Here is a 16,394-nt window from a genome sequence, read left to right on the forward strand (position 1 = left end):
ACAGACACAGCCATCCAAAACATTTGAGGTTCAACTATATTCTGAAGCCCTTGGTGTAAAGAGAAAGTGTAACATTCATCAGTTGCATTAGTGAATCTGTGGGTTCTTTCTCATGACAGTTTGAAGTAATTGCCAGATTACCTTATTTTTCCTAAGAGGCCATTCTGCCTATGCTGTTATCTCCCAATATAGATATATAAAATTGAAAGTCAGTGATAGCATTTAGAGCAATGCCCTTTTTTCCCTTTTGGCTTATCAACAAATCAGTGCTACAAATTCTGGTGTTCTGTTTTTCTCTGCTTCTAAAATGCATATATCCCTGCACAGAACTATGGCCAGTTAATAAACATCAAATATGGTAGTATTTAAAATTTAATGTCACCGTGTTTTGGGCAAAAGTGTGAACAGTTTCTTGGGAGGAAAACCTTTCAGGAAATTATTTACTGGCTTGGAATACTGTTTTCCTCTATATTTATCTTAATTATAATTTTTTTTTTTTTTCAGAGAAAGCCTGTGCAGAAGCTGGGTCAGCAAGAATGTCGCTTCTTATATTGGTGTCCATTTTCTTATCTGCAGCTTTTGTTATGTTTTTGGTATATAAAAATTTTCCTCAGCTTAGTGAGTAAGTATACTGAAAGAAACGGAAAATGTCTAGACATTTATAGAGATGAACGTGCATTGAAAGTTCAACTAATTTAAGGAACAGAACTGGCATAATAATTGTATGTCAGCTCTCATGGCTTGTAGCAAGTTCATATTGACACTGTAGTTTAAATACTTCTTTCCAAATATGTCTCTTGATTTTCTGTGCAAGGTTCTCCTAGCACTGCTTCTCTAATTAAGGCATCTTTCTAATGACTATGTTGAAAAACATAGCCACATTAATAAATTTATTGCATATTATTATTTAATGTTAGTAGTGACCAAGTAAATTTATATTGCAGTCCATAATAGATATTGACCTGCAGTTTGAGAAATACTGATGCTCTTTTTCTCTGCTTCATCCCTTTTTCCATCCCTGTTTTCTCCCTTCCTACTTTTCCGTGTCATCAGTTTTTGTCTGCCTCTATTCATCCGTTTACTTCCGCACCACATCTCTGTCTCCTAGCTCTTTTTCTTGTCCCTGTTTTATAGAAATGATATGGTGTGAATAGGTACTTTTCACTGTCAAATGCACTTTGTAAAAAGACTTGTCTATCTAGTATACAGCCACAATTCCATAGCAAAAACCTTGGGAGTGGAACGCATTTCAGAATTTAGAATTTTTCTATTTTGGAAAGATAACATGGAATAAATACTGTATATTATGGAGTATCTCCAGCAGGATCTGGGGCAGCACCCCATAATCAAATACATTAATATTTTTACAGTGAAACCTGTATTATAGAAGACTATGAAAAACTGTATGTAAGTGTGGGTCAATTTTTGGTGACAGATTACAAAGAGCTTTTGGTTTTCAGAGCTTTTTGAATTTTAGGGAAAAGATTATAGACCTGAAACATACTTTTATGAGGATAAAATATCCCTGGGTTATTCAACCACAATAACAACACCCTTGGGTAATCATAGATTACATCAGAGACTACTAAAATGTAGTTAGACTTTCAACCAGGGCCAGCTTGGTGTGGTAATGGATAACTGTGAAATGTGATTTCAGGGTATAAGAAAGTTCCTGTTTCCTCTAAATTTCTTTCATTAACACTTTCTTATGCTTGAAATTTTATAGTTAAACTTATTTTTATTTTAATACTTCGATTTCTTACGTGAATATAAATGCCTTTGGGAGGATAGCATATTATATTGTTATGTTAATATTAGTATCATTGAATTTTAGATCCTTTCTCTTTTTAATCAAAGGAGTAGGAAATAAAGAGCTGACTGAAAGAGGGAAAGAATATAGAGTAGATTAAGGTTGTTTTGGATCCTAGTCTGCTCTAAGAAATATAACACTTTTATATAATAATATGCTGTTATAAATCTTTTATGTTCTGCCTATTTCTTTCTGTGTGTGTATATGTGAGATGCATGCACACGCCTATAAAGAGCTTTTTTAAGCTTTTAAATTTATAAATGAGAAAACCCATTTTAGTTTACCTGCTATTTTTATAGGACTTAAACAGCATTCTATCATTGTTCTGCAAGGTTAGTTAAATTTTATCATGTAAACAAATGGGTACAATAAATGGGTACAATATACATTAAACACGAAGGTGATTATTTGGGGCTTTTATAAACAGAACATTCAGTTCCAAACAAGGCACCAAATATAAAGTAAAATTAATAGAAAGTGACAAGTGTTTAAGTTTTTATCTGAACTTTGAGCTGGGATATTCAAGAAAAGATGTGAACTATAAATTCATTGAAATTTTTACTTAATTTCTGTTGTAATTGATTATTGACTTCAGTTTATCATGAGGATTACCCAAAATGATGTTCAGTATGTTTTAAATATGCTAACATCAGTGGTTCATTTCTTAATTCAAAATTTACTCCAGTGTTTGAGCAAATGCTTTTCAACCTTTAGTTTGGGTCATCCTGAATTTATGGATTACATATCTCATGAAATTATATTAAATTATATTAAAGCATTAAAAACAAAACAAATAATTTATAGACTTTGAACTTAAATTTTGTGAATTTATGCTTAGCATATTACAGATCAAGGCATCAAATCATTTTGGATAAAACTTCATGTTTTGAACTTGACTTTGATATGAATTATCTTGGCAAATTTCTATTTAAAATTTTTTTCACTTTATTTCTTTAGAGAAGAAAGAGTGAATATGAAGGTTCCCAGAGATATGGATGATGCCAAGGCTCTAGGAAAAGTTTTATCCAAATATAAGGACACCTTTTATGTGCAAGTACTTGTAGCTTATTTTGCTACATATATTTTGTATCCTTTTAACTGAAAAATGTTTTCTAGTTTTGTTTAAGAAAAAGGTTTTAAAAGATCTGCTGCTCAGTTATACATAACTATTTTTCCTTTTAAAAATTGTTAATGCAGTATAACCTTAAATAAAATATTGAAAAATGAGAATGAAAAAGTTCTCACTTTAATCCTTTCTCTTCAAGTCAGTTGTCATTTCTGAATATTTATTACCAGTTTTTCTGTTTTCTGCTTATTTCACTTATCATAAACTTTTTTCTTTCCTTTGTATTATTCAAGATAATCATTTTATTTAGGATTATTTTATTAGTTAATTGATTGTCTTAATTTAAATAATAACTTTGAATTAATAATCACCATACCATAAATATTTAAAAATTCCTTTAGGTTTGAAGATATAATTTGTATTTAATTTTTGCTTTTCTAGATGTCGTGTTATGAATCATTTGCTTATGATTGTTTTCTTCCATTTAGTGGTTTCCTTGGTAAAAAATCCTATGAGAGTAACTAGTCATGTAAAGGATATGAATTTTTTTTTTTACAGTTCTTAGTATGTATTTCTTTGTTTTATATAGAAATATATGTTGTATTTTAACTAGGCAGGAAAATTGCTTTATTCTTTCTACATATATTCAAACTGCCTATGCAACTGGTGATTAACCTTCCAATTTGTGGATGTTAATTTCTAATTTTTGTATCTTTTATTCTAATCCAACGTATTTTCCAAATCTTCTCGGTTAATGAAAGACATTAACTCTTTTTTTTTTAAACATCTTTATTGGAGTATAATTGCTTTACAATGTTGTGTTAGTTTCTGCTGTATAACAAAGTGAATCAGCTATATGTATACAGATATCCCCATATCCCCTCCCTCTTGTGTCTCCTTCTCACCCTCCCTATCCCACCCCTCTAAGTGGTCACAAAGCACGGAGCTGATCTCCCTGTGCTATGCAGCTGCTTCCCACTAGCTATCTGTTTTACATTTGGTAGTGTATATATGTCAATGCCACTCTCTCACTTCATCCCAGCCTACCCTTCCCCCTCCCTGTGTCCTCAAGTCCATTCTCCCATTCTTCCCCCAATAAGAAACATTTGGTTCAGCCCTTTCATTTGGCTTTTATAAGGTTTTTGTGAACATTTTGTGAATGAGGCATATAGTTTCTATTTACTTTGGAAAGTCATCTTTTCTGCCCCATTTTGCCCCCTAGCTTTGGAAGGATTCATAGCTGAGGGATAAAGGGGATACCCACCCATAGGGCCAGAGAGCCAGTTAGCATAAGTGAATCTAGACCATCTATGGGAGAATAAATGTTGTAGCCTAGTTGTCTTAATATCCATATGCAAATTAGTAGAAAAGAATAAAGTGCCTTGTAGAAAGTGAATTAAAAGTATAGGAATAGGGACTTCACTGGTGGCACAGTGGTTAAGACTCCATGCTCCCAGTGCAGGAGGCCCGGGTTTGATTCCTGGTTGGGGAACTGGCTCCCACATGCATGCAGCAACTAAGACCCAGCACAACCAAATAAATTAATTAAATAAATATTTTTAAAAAAAGTATAGGAATAGGTTTATTATTATAAAATACATTTGGTTTAAATTTTTCAATTTTAAATGAATCATTGGTTAATATTGTCGATAAGCAGGTTTTATTGCATATGATTACTATTTGCTTAATAATTAAGGTATTGCAGTGATTCTGCATTGTTTTAGAGTTTTTTTAAAATTAATTTATTATTTATTTTTGGCTGCATTGGGTCTTCGTTGCTGTGCACGGCTTTCTCTAGTTGTGGCAAGCGGGGGCTACTCTTCATTGCTGTGCGTAGGCTTCTCATTGCGGTGGCTTCTCTTGTTGCAGAGCTTGGGCTCTAGGCACGCGGGCTTCAGTAATTGTGGCACGTGGGCTCAGTAGTTGTGGCTTGTGGGCTCTAGAGCGCAGGCTCAGTAGTTGTGGCGCACCAGCTTAGTTGCTTCATGGCATGTGGGATCCTCCCAGACCAGGAATCGAACCTGTGTCCCCTGCATTGGCAGGTGGATTCTTAACCACTGCACCACCAGGGAAGCCCCTGTTTTAGACTTTTTATAGGATAATTTGTTAAATCTATATTTTCTTACAATTTTCTATTTATTTTACACTTTGGAATCTTAAGCTCTGAGTGTTAAAAAGGTACTTTTTTAAACTCAGTGAACAAAAGAGAAGACTTATCTTTGGGCATATAATTAGTATAGCACTGATTAATAGAAGTATAATGTGAGCCACATGCAGTTTAAAAATTTTCTAGTTAGCACATTAAGGAAAGTAACAATAAATTAATTGTAATACATTTTACTTGAACTGAAATGTCAAAAATATCATTTCAACATGAAACCACATAAAAATTATTACTATTTCACATTCTTTTTTTGTACCAAGTCTTTAAAATGTGTGTATTTCACACTCATAGCACATCTCAGTTCAGACCAGGCACATTTTAGTGTCTCTTCCCCACAGCCACATGTAGCTAGTAGCCATTGTCTTCAGCAGTGCAGTACTAGTACTTTCATTGGTAATACCTATTTCAAACTCTTGTATATTAATTACTTTTTTACATTATAATTACTTATTTTAACTTCAGCTTTCATCCATTTAACCAGAAAGTACTAATTATATGCTAAGTACAATCTAGTGTTTTAAGCATTCAAAAGCAAAACAACTATTTCTATCTGGAATAATGGGAATTATGGGTAGAGATACGGTATAGTCATTCTAGACATAGCAAGTCTAGAGCAGAGCTTATAAGCACAGGGCATGGTTAGGAAGTGATCAGTTTTGTTGGTATATAGGGTGTGAGAAGGGGAGGATTTGAGAAATTAGTTTAGGAAGGTAGGCTACACATTGCACTCAGATTGTAGAGAAGTTTGAGTACCAGGCTAAGGAACATAGAATATTGATTTGGTATTGGATAGTCATTGAGGACTTTTGAGCTGTGGATGACAAAAGAAAGGATATCTTTAAAAACGAATAAAAATGTTTACCTATGGAGAGAGAGATGAAACAGGGATGGAAGTGAAACTTCTCTAAGTGTATTTTATTGTGTAGATTTGACTTTAGAACCAAGTAAATATTTCACATAATTATAAAACCAATTAAATCAAATTGAAAAAAGAAACAGAAATCTTAAAAATCTAAAGTAACCTCACACCGTTAGTTGGATGGCTACTAATCAAAAAGAAGAAAAAACCCAGAAAGTAACAAGTGTTGGCGAGGATATGAAGAAATTGAAATCCCTGTGCACTGTTGATCGGAGCATAAAATGGTTTGGCAGCTGTGAAAAACAATATGGCGTTTCCTCAAAAAATTAAAAATAAGATTCAGCAGTCCCATTTCTGGGTATATACCTGAAAGAATTGGAAGCAGGGTCTCAAGAGATACTTGCACACCCATGTTCATAGCAGCATTATTCACAGTAGCCAAAAGGCGGAAACAACTCAAGTGTCCTTTAATGGATGAATGAAACAAAGTGTGGTATATACATACAATGGAATATTATTCAGCCTTAAAAAGGAAGGAAATTTTGAAACATATTACAACATGGATGAACTTTAAGGACATTATGCTAAGCAAACTAAGCCAATCACAAAGATATGCTATATGATTCCACTTACATGAAGTACCTAGAGTAGCCCAATTCATAGAGTCTGATAGTAAAAGGATGGTTGTCAGGGGGTTGGGGGAGGAGGGAGTGGGGAATGTTATTTAAGGGGTATAGAGTTTCAGTTTTGCAGGATGAGAAGAGTTCTGGAGATTGCTTGCACAACAGTGTGAAAGTACTTAATGTTATTGAACCATACAAAGATGGTAAATTTTATGTTATGTATATTTTAACAAAATTTAAAAAAATTAAACAATCTAAAGCAAAATGAAACAAATTTAACAATATATTGAGTTGTTGGGGATTTGACTATCTAGAGGAATTATTTCAAATTGTTTCCTTGAAAAAAGTAATTTGACTCTGTGTCCCTTCTGGGATAAATCTTAAGGACAGAAAAGATTTGAAAGAAATCTTAAACTATTTTCAGTTGCTATATTGTTCTGAAATTTTAAAATATGTGATATTAATGTATCTAATATATATACACACACGTGTGTATATACATATATGTGTGTATATATATATATACACACACACTTAATAGTATGTAAAGGAAATAGCTAATTATGTTTATGACATTAAGAACCAAGATTTTTCAGTGTTAGAGAAAAGAAATATAAATCTATACAAAGCTGGAAAGTTAAGGTCAAATTATATCCCCATGCAGAGAGAATGGCTTTGTTAACACTATAAGATAAATGACAGCGGAATGATATAGGTATAAGTATAACTGATTCACTTTGCTGTATAGCAGAAACTAACACAACATTGTGAATCAACTATACGCCAATAAAAATTAATTTTAAAAAATGACAAAGGAACATATTAAACCACCCTAAGGGATACAGTAGGCAAAGTTCAAAAAGTGGTAAATTCTGCAAATGACCCAGTTTCTTCAACAAGTAAATTACAAGACAAAAAAAAGAACCAAACCTGTACTTAAGTGCTGTGGAGAGCAAATAGCATGTGTGGACCTTTTTTGTCCTGATTTGAACAAACCAGCTGTCCAAAAAAAAAAAAAAAAAAATTAAGACTCTCTTGGGAATTGTGAGCACGCTCAATAGCTACTTATGATAGTTAGGAATTTTGGTTAATTAATCTCTGACAATGGTATTATAGTTGTGCTAAAAAGAAAAGGAATCCTTATCTTTTAAAGGTGTTAATGTAGTTGTACATGTAATGATATGTCTGGGATTTGCTTCAATATAATCAAATGTAAGGGATATAGAGAAAACAAGATTGGTTGTATGTTAATTATTGAAGCTGTTATATGGGCATATAGGGCATCATAATACTAGTTTCTCTACTTTGATATGTGTTTGAGACTTTCCATTAAAAGATTCTAAAGAGCCCTGAAATAACTAAGTTTAATTTTTAAAATTTTTAATGGAGGCATCCAGTAGACTGCTGGGAAATTTGAGACTGGTATTTGATTAGAAAAGTTGAATCAGAGATAGAGAATTCAAAGTTATCGATCATCTATTTATCTATCTATCTGTCTATCTATCGCCGTATGCTTGAAGCCATGTGTACATCCATATACATGGAAATGACTGAATTTATCAAAGAAAAGTGAGAGATTAGCTAACAGAATGTTAGAGAAATCTCAGGTTTGAGGGTGAGGAGAAGAGAAAAACTAGAGAAGTAATGATCTGTAACAGAAGAAAAATACAGTTCACTGGAGGTGAGTTTTACACTGAAGGATGTTTAATCCTATGCAAGGGTCAATAGAAAATTCTTACTGAGAAAAAGTCATTACTTTTGTCCAGGAGGGGGTTTCAGCAGAGTGAGGGATGGGTAAGCCAGGTTGCAAGGGAGGCAGTGAAGATGAGAGGCAGTAACTGGATAGGATACCTTGCTCAAGGAAAAGCCTAGGTTTTCTTTAGTGTGTAGGCATCTGAGTGGTTTTATACAGAAGGGATCTGTGCAAGAGCCAGAAGTTAAAGATAAAAGAACTCAGAAGGAGATTGAAATGAAAACAAGAGTAAAGTGGGAACTAGAGGAAAAAAGGAAGGATGGGTAAAAATAGAAATTTTAAAGTAGAAGGGAGAGATGTTGAAGGAATTCACTCAGTCTGTCTGACTTACGAGTAAATCATGTTATGGGTGATGCAGAGGTCCAGGCCAAAACTAGGAACTAGAGAGACGTACGAAAAAAACATAATTCTGTTTTAAAGATAAGATTTGTGACTTTTACTATATTTTGTAACCCTTATTCTTTTTTAAATGAGTAGTAAGTTGAGGTAAATGTCCAAAAGTTAAATTAGAAATAGTAATTATTATACCTTATATTGTACCTGTATTTCCATAGAAATCATGTTTCCTAAAAATATTTGAGTAAAAATCCAATGCATTAGGGGCTTCCCTAGTGGCGCAGTGGTTAAGAATCCGCCTGCCAATGCAGGGGACCCGGGTTCGAGCCCTGGCCCGGGTAGATCCCACATGCCACAGAGCAACTAAGCCCGTGCGCCACAACTACTGAGCCCGTGCTATAGAACCCGCGAGCCACAACTAGTGAGCCCACGTGCCACAACTACTGAAGCCCGTGTGCCTAGAGCCCGTGCTCCACAACAAGAGAAGCCACCGCAATGTGAAGCCCGCACACTGCAACGAAGAGTGGCCCCTGCTCCCCACAACTAGAGAAAGCCTGCGCCCAGCAATGAAGACCCAATGCAGCCAAAAATAAATAAATTTTTAAAAAAGAGCCCTCTTTTTTTTTTTTTTTTTTTAATATATTTATTATTTATTTTATTTTATTTTTGACTGTGTTGGGTCTTCGGTTCGTGCGAGGGCTTTCTCTAGTTGCGGCAAGCGGGGGCCACTCTTCATCGCGGTGCGGGGACCGCTCTTCATCGCGGTGCGCGGGCCTTTCACTATCGCGGCCCCTCCCGTTGCTAGGCACAGGCTCCAGACGCGCAGGCTCAGTAGTTGTGGCTCACGGGCCCAACTGCTCCGTGGCATGTGGGATCTTCCCAGACCAGGGCTCGAACCCGTGTCCCGTGCATTAGCAGGCAGATTCTCAACCACTGCGCCACCAGGGAAGCCCAAGAGCCCTCTTTTAAAAAAAAAAATCCAGTGCATTAGAGAAGCATGTCGTTTACAAGATTACTGAAGACTTTTGTTCTCTTATCTTTTTTTCTGCCCCCCGTCCCCCTCCCCCGCCAACCCCGTCCCCCTAAAGTGCCCAGTTCCTCTCTATCTGGTACACATTCGGTATTTGTCTTTGTTTTCTCTTAGTAACACACTCTAATTAGCATTGATTTACGATAATGTTAGTAAATGGTTATAAAGGTATTGCAGCTGTGGAATAAGGTATTTTTTAAACTTTGGGTATAATTTTACTTTTTTTTTAATACTGAAATATGGATATAATCTTATTAACATTAACTTCTGTATTGATTTTTTTTTTCTGGATTGTTGGATTTGTAGTTTAAAAATTCATTTAATTATGTTTTAATCCTTAACTTAGAAGTTAACAGCTTGCAAACATTTGCTATTCCGGGCTCTATATTTCTCAGTATACTCTCAGGGTTTCTTTATCCCTTTCCACTAGCCTTATTTCTTGTTTGTTTGGTAAGTATATAAAATGAAATCGCGAGACTAGAAAGAAATAACTTTAAATAGAATGATGGGAATGATGATGGCATCCTAGTCCCACTAGACTCTGGAAGCATAGACTTATTAGTTTTAAAAGGGGTTTAATGTTAAAGTAATATCTGTTAAGTCCCTCCATAAGGAGATGTTATAGTTTGGCTTTTTTTCTAGAACAGCGTTATCATAGACTTAATTGCATTTATAGGCTCTGTTCTAGCCTTTGCTTTCTATACTGTTTTGTAATTCAGATAGTCCAAGAATGTTGGTGGGCCCAAGGAGTTAAGTCCCATGGCTGGAGGTGGTGTTTTCAAGCATAGGAATTGAAAAAATATTGCTCTTGAAGTTTTATTCATAGGCTAATGGCTAACATTAACTATTTGGATATAGTCACTAAGTTTAATCACAAGTGCCAGTTTGTTTTAGCTGGTCTCATTTTAGTTATAATTTGGTGAGAGAAAGGACTAGATCAGATGGGTTCTTGTGCTCCGCTCAAGAGATGTTATGCAGAGTATCCACCCCATATCCCAAAAGAAAGAAACTAGTTGAGGTTTGCCTTAGGTGAATATATCCATGTGAATAAGATGGAAAAGTACAAAATGCTTATGGGTTCTTGTTATTTTGTAGTGTTCTGGACTCGGTGCTTCATTCTGCTATATGCTCTCCTATTTAGTTGGGAGGCCAGTTGTCTATAAATACCTGACTGAGAAAGCAGTAAAATGGTCACAGCAGGTAAACATGTATTTTTAAATTATTTGATGTAATTCTTTGGCTACTTGGGGGGTCAGTGTATAATATCTACATAAATTCAGACTCAGGGCTTTGATAAAAATGATCTTTTGAAAATTAAGTGGTAGGCAAATAATGAATGTTAATAATTTCAAATATGATGTTTTGTATCTGTAACAGTAATCTTAATTCTCTATTCCTAGTAACTTCAATCAGCACAAAAGTCAAAGTGTCAATGTAAAGGCATCCATATATTTAGACACCTCACCTGTTTTGTGTTGATGCACGATGCTGTCAGTGGGTCTCTGAAAAACTTGTATCAGCCAACTCTTTTAATGCATTTCATCAGTGGGAAGAACTTATCTTCCGTTAGGATCTCTGCAAAGACTAGCAGTGATAAATATAAGGACTGCTGCCCAGGAAAGTCTAGCATAGTATTGCTAAGAATCTTATTCTTATAAAGAATCAGAAGAAGCAGACTATTAAATCAGAGGAATTTTAGAAATTTACCCCTTTGTTTTACAGGTTAGGAAATTAAGAGAAATTAAGCATTTTGTCCAAAATCAAAATCATTATTTGTATAGCAAGATCTAGGAAGTATAAACTGTAATCAGTGCTTTTATTTAGTCAGCTAAATGTTTCTATATGCTTGTTTAATCTCATTTATCGATGAATGAATTCACTCATGTGAAATACATTAACATAAAGATTATCTGAATTTTTTTAAAATTGGAGGCCAGGTTTATTGATGTACTATACTAGCCCTTTATATTACAGGACATTAAAGGCATTAAAAAGTTGGTCATTTGATATCTATCTTATATATAGTTATAAATTTAATTTTGCCTTTTTAGGTTTAAAATGTTGTTGAGCCATATTATCTAGGCTGATGTGGAGCCATCTTTAGTAGTATAACGTTACACTATAAGCACAATCTTAAAAGCTTTCATCTGATGTTATTTAGCTCTGGTAATGAACATTTGATAAGCAGTTCATTGTCATTTTCAAGCTCCTTTTTTGATCATTTCTGTTGGGTAAATGCTGAGCTATCAGGGATAAGAATTTGAAATAAGGTATTGTATAATCAGTTTATTTTCAGGCTTGGCTTTATCTTGATCCTAACTTGTTTCTTTCTTGTGACAGGTTGAACGTCATAGAGAACATCTCATTAACTACATTATATTTTTGAGAATAACACCATTTCTGCCTAACTGGTTTATTAATATTACATCTCCTGTGATAAACGTGCCATTGAAAGTTTTTTTTATTGGCACTTTTCTAGGTAAGCCCTCTGGTTCGTGCTGTGTTAGAACTCATCATGTACATGTCTAGCAGTGTCCAGCTGGGCTAGATTTTGTGCTCTATGCAGGCATGCCAGCACCATATATAACTGGTGGGCACAGAGCCTGGCCTATATAAGTAGATGCTCGGAAATGTTTGTTGGATTGTGTTGATTTAAATTTTTTTTTTAAACAAGAGCACTCTCTGCTGGATATTTTTTTAATCATGTAGAATTAAGCAGGACTTTTTAACTCCATTCTCTCCCTCAGTGGAGAGAAAAAAAAAAAAATTTGAAGGTGCCTTTTTTGAGTACTTTCTCCTTTGTCTTCTAATCAGGTACGGAAATACTGAACTTTAATTTTCAATAGAAAATTGATCCTATCTTTCTTTTTATTAACATAGAACTTATTATGGGCATTACTGAAAGTTTGAGGGAAAGCAAGGATGAACAAGAAGTTTCTTGCTTTCAAGGAGCTAACACTTAATTTTGAAATTAGTCAGTGGGTGTAAAGATTCATTTATATATTTGTGAATTCTGATAGTTCTTATGATAGTTCTTTAGTAAGAGTATTCTGCTTTTCTTCCAAATTTAAGGTGAATTGTTTAGATACCAACAAAATGAGCAGATTCCTCAAGTATTGACTGTCTGTTAAATTAAAGCTTTACGTTAATACTTAATTTTTTATTGCTATTTTTAGAAAAATTTATAGACAAACTTAAAAATCTTAGCAGGTTCTCCATAAAAGTGGGAAAAAAATCTTAGCAGGGGTAATTTTGGATTTTGTAAAATAATATTACACTTATAGAATCAGAAGGGAGAATTTTTGTACTGTCTCCTTATTTTACAGATGAAATACCTAGAGATAAAGTTAACTTCAGCTTTGGCTAAAGTAATTTTTCCAGTTTGTTCTGGCTTTTAATAAAATATGGTTGTTCCACCATGCTTTTGTATAAACTGCTCTTTTTACTCATATATTTTGAGTATCTTTCCATTTCTGAGTATCTCCTACCACTCATTTTAAGTATACTCTATCGAGGGTGAATGACAATTTACTCAATCTTATTTTTGAAGATTTAGGCTGTTTCCAGATTTTTATTATTATAATTCTTTGATGAGCATCCTTGAGACTAGATCTTTGTTCATATACATTAATATTTCCTAAAGTTGAAATTGGTGGATCATAGCACATTCGTTTTTTAAGGCTGTTGATAAATTTTGTAAAATTATTTTCTGGAGACTTTCCTTGGGTTTTTAAAATCATTATCCTTAAGCGGTGATTATGAAAGACTGAATTCTTTATATGGAAATAAACTTGAGGGGCTTTAAATTAAATTAAAATTTTCAAATTGTAAATCACTATATTCTTAGAAGAAATTGTATACACACAGTATTTTAATTTTTAAAAAGAATTGATTGTTTTTTACCATATGTTTTTACTTTCTATTTTAGGTGTTGCACCTCCCTCTTTTGTAGCAATTAAGGCAGGAACAACATTGTACCAGCTTACAACAGCAGGGGAAGCTGTTTCCTGGAACTCAGTATTTGTTCTAATGATTTTGGCTCTTCTTTCTATTCTGCCAGCCATCTTCCAAAAAAAGCTAAAGCAGAAATTTGAGTGAATAATCCTCTGGGTTTTAGTTTTCCTATCATCATCATCATCATCATCTCTCAGGATTGGCAGGTTTATGTGTTAAAATCACCTCTTCAGTAAATGAAACAGGAATTTGTAAAATAAAATTTCCTATCCGGTGGTTAAAATAATGCATTTAAGTGGCAAAGGAGAGAAGAAAGTAAAAATGGAAATTGGTATACCATGAAAAGTGCTGTCAGTAGTTATGATAGACATCTCCTAAATTACTATTCCAAGGCTATAGATAATAAACGTAGCAGCATAGTAGGAAATTCTTGACCCAACTGATTAACTCAATATATTTCATGAACTGGCCGTAAATACTTACCCTTGACTTGATAATTTAATATTTTTCTCTCTATTCCATACTATAACTAAAATAGGAAAAGCAAATACAAAAATTCAAAAGCAAAGATACAGTATTGCTGTTCTGACTAATGTTAGCCTTCTTTCAGAGCATAAACTTGAAAACTAAAGCTCAAAAGATATTTACATTTTCTTCCTTTTTACCTTTGAGGTAGTAGACTTGTTTAGAAGTTGCATCTTAGTGGACTACTGAATTTGGAAAAGATATCAAGTTATATCTATTTAGTGAATTTTATTTTTGTCTTCTTCTGTTCTAGATTATCATGGATTGGTCTGAAATTTAAAATTCTGACCAGTCTGTTTTCATTTGTTTCCTAGCTTTCAAAATATTTCCATTGTGCATATACAAAATGGCAATGACATGATAATTGTATCATATTGGTGTTGATAATTTATATTCAGATAATATTTTGTTACACAGTTCCCCTTTACTATCTCAAATATATTCAGATAATATTTTGTTACACAGTTCCCCTTTACTATCTCAAAAGGGTATCAGAAAAGCAAACATTCAAAGTATGCAGTTTTTAGATGTTAGATTAATTATGTTACTTTATATTTTGAAACAAAAACAGTGTCAGTACAGCACTCAAATAATTGAATATAGTTTATTTGTTCCAATGACTGTAAAGTTTACCTCATTTATTTATTAGTCTGGTCATTAAAGTATGTATTATGTAATTATCCTTTTTTATGCATGATACATAAGAATGCCTTGTTTCATTTCTATTGATGGCTTTTTTGTTTGGGGCTGCTTTTGATTAATGCAGTTTCCCTATTTAGGGTTTTTACTTTTTATATCTCAAAGTAAAATTAAATTCTTATATGGTAACTACTATTTAAATAGTCCTGGAAAAACTAAACAGCTTTTTGCTGCTTGCTTAACGGTAATATCCTCGATCCCTTGATTCTAGGACATAAAGTAAAGTACTCTGTCAGTTTTACCTTCACCCAAGACTGTCACGTTGAAAAGTACTTTAGCTGTGGAAGAAATCCTTGTATGTTTTTATTGTGAGAGGTATGATCAGCCTCAAAGCCAGTTTCTACTACATAATGTGGACTGATTATTTTTTCTATCGCAGTATTAACAAATGGATTTATTGTAAATACAAAGAAAATATATTAATTAATATACTATTCTTATGTCACCTGGACTTTTGTGTGAAATTATTTATTGTTATTTCTAGCAAGGTTTTCTTCCTTTCTTATTGACCAGAGACTGAGTGATAAAGCTTTTGTTATTTTTGCAAACAAAACATAGCCTTTTTGGACAAAGCTCACTAAATATTACTGTATAAAATGTAATTGAGTAAATTTTTATCAGACTTTTAAAAATAAGAGTTTGGACTCAGGAGCAGCCTCACTATTTATTCCATTATGTATATATTGTACTTACTCTATTCTCAGAGTATTTTCCCTATCCTTATCATTGATCCTGTCCCTTTGCTGATTATTTTTTCTGTTAGAAAACTGTAGTTGTCACTTAAGGTGAGGTATATTTTCTTCTCCCAAGAGAATAGGCAGCCAGTCTTTCCACATTCATCATCATTGTCTGTCAAGAAAGAACCTTCAGCAGGCTGAACCCTAAATGCATTTGGTGACCTATATTCATGGATTCACAGACTTGGCCTGATGCCAGATGTAGATTCAAGCTTCAGCCACATCTTGAAGACAGTTACATAGTAATAACCACCAGAGGGCAAGTATGTGTAGTGGGGAGGCGAGCAGGCTAACTAGGAAGTTGACACACTGAGACTCTTCACCTCTTAGTTAATCTCCTCTCTCTGGAGCTCTATTACTTTGAGTGTAATATTTCTAAAACACTTAATAAATGTAAATTAAAATGTAAGAAGAATAAATTGTACTGAAAAACTTAAATGTAGCACTTGGGATTTATTTCATGGAAGTATTTGTATTTAAAAAAACTTTTCATTGAATAAAAATATTCTTTTGAAATTCTGTGCACATCTTCACCTCTAAGAACAAAAATTTTTTTTTAAACCTTTAATTTTTATAGTTGGCTTTTGAGAATCTTAAGGCATTTAAAATTTAAATTGTAGAGGTAAGTAAGTACAGGTAAACATTTATTTAAGTATCTAGTATATATGATTTCTCTATAAAGGAATTGATCTCGGAGAGAGCAGTGAGCGGTCCTGAAGAGAGATTTTAGTTCCCTGCCCAGGAATTGGACCTCGGTAGCCTGGATGAAAACCAGGAATCGTAGCCACCAGACCACCAGGGGCTAGAGGCTAGAAGCAAAGTGGCCCTGGCTGTTTTC

General features: G+C 33.7%; 1 protein-coding gene across 1 annotated transcript in view; it reads left to right on the top strand.

Annotated features, from left to right (window-relative positions):
* TMEM41B (transmembrane protein 41B) overlaps positions 1 to 15,994 on the top strand; it is a 29,371-nt gene extending 13,377 nt beyond the window's left edge. The window contains exons 3-8 of the mRNA XM_082341654.1: positions 505 to 622; positions 2,768 to 2,896; positions 9,998 to 10,091; positions 10,737 to 10,841; positions 11,982 to 12,120; positions 13,570 to 15,994. Of these exons, the coding sequence (XP_082197780.1) occupies positions 505 to 622; positions 2,768 to 2,896; positions 9,998 to 10,091; positions 10,737 to 10,841; positions 11,982 to 12,120; positions 13,570 to 13,739 (755 nt within the window). The 3' untranslated portion in view covers positions 13,740 to 15,994. The remainder of the gene's footprint in view (positions 1 to 504; positions 623 to 2,767; positions 2,897 to 9,997; positions 10,092 to 10,736; positions 10,842 to 11,981; positions 12,121 to 13,569) is intronic.
* Positions 15,995 to 16,394: the final 400 nt, after the last annotated feature.

The sequence above is a fragment of the Balaenoptera borealis genome (assembly GCF_965194805.1).
Source record: "Balaenoptera borealis genome assembly, chromosome: 11".
Lineage (NCBI taxonomy): Eukaryota > Metazoa > Chordata > Mammalia > Artiodactyla > Balaenopteridae > Balaenoptera > Balaenoptera borealis.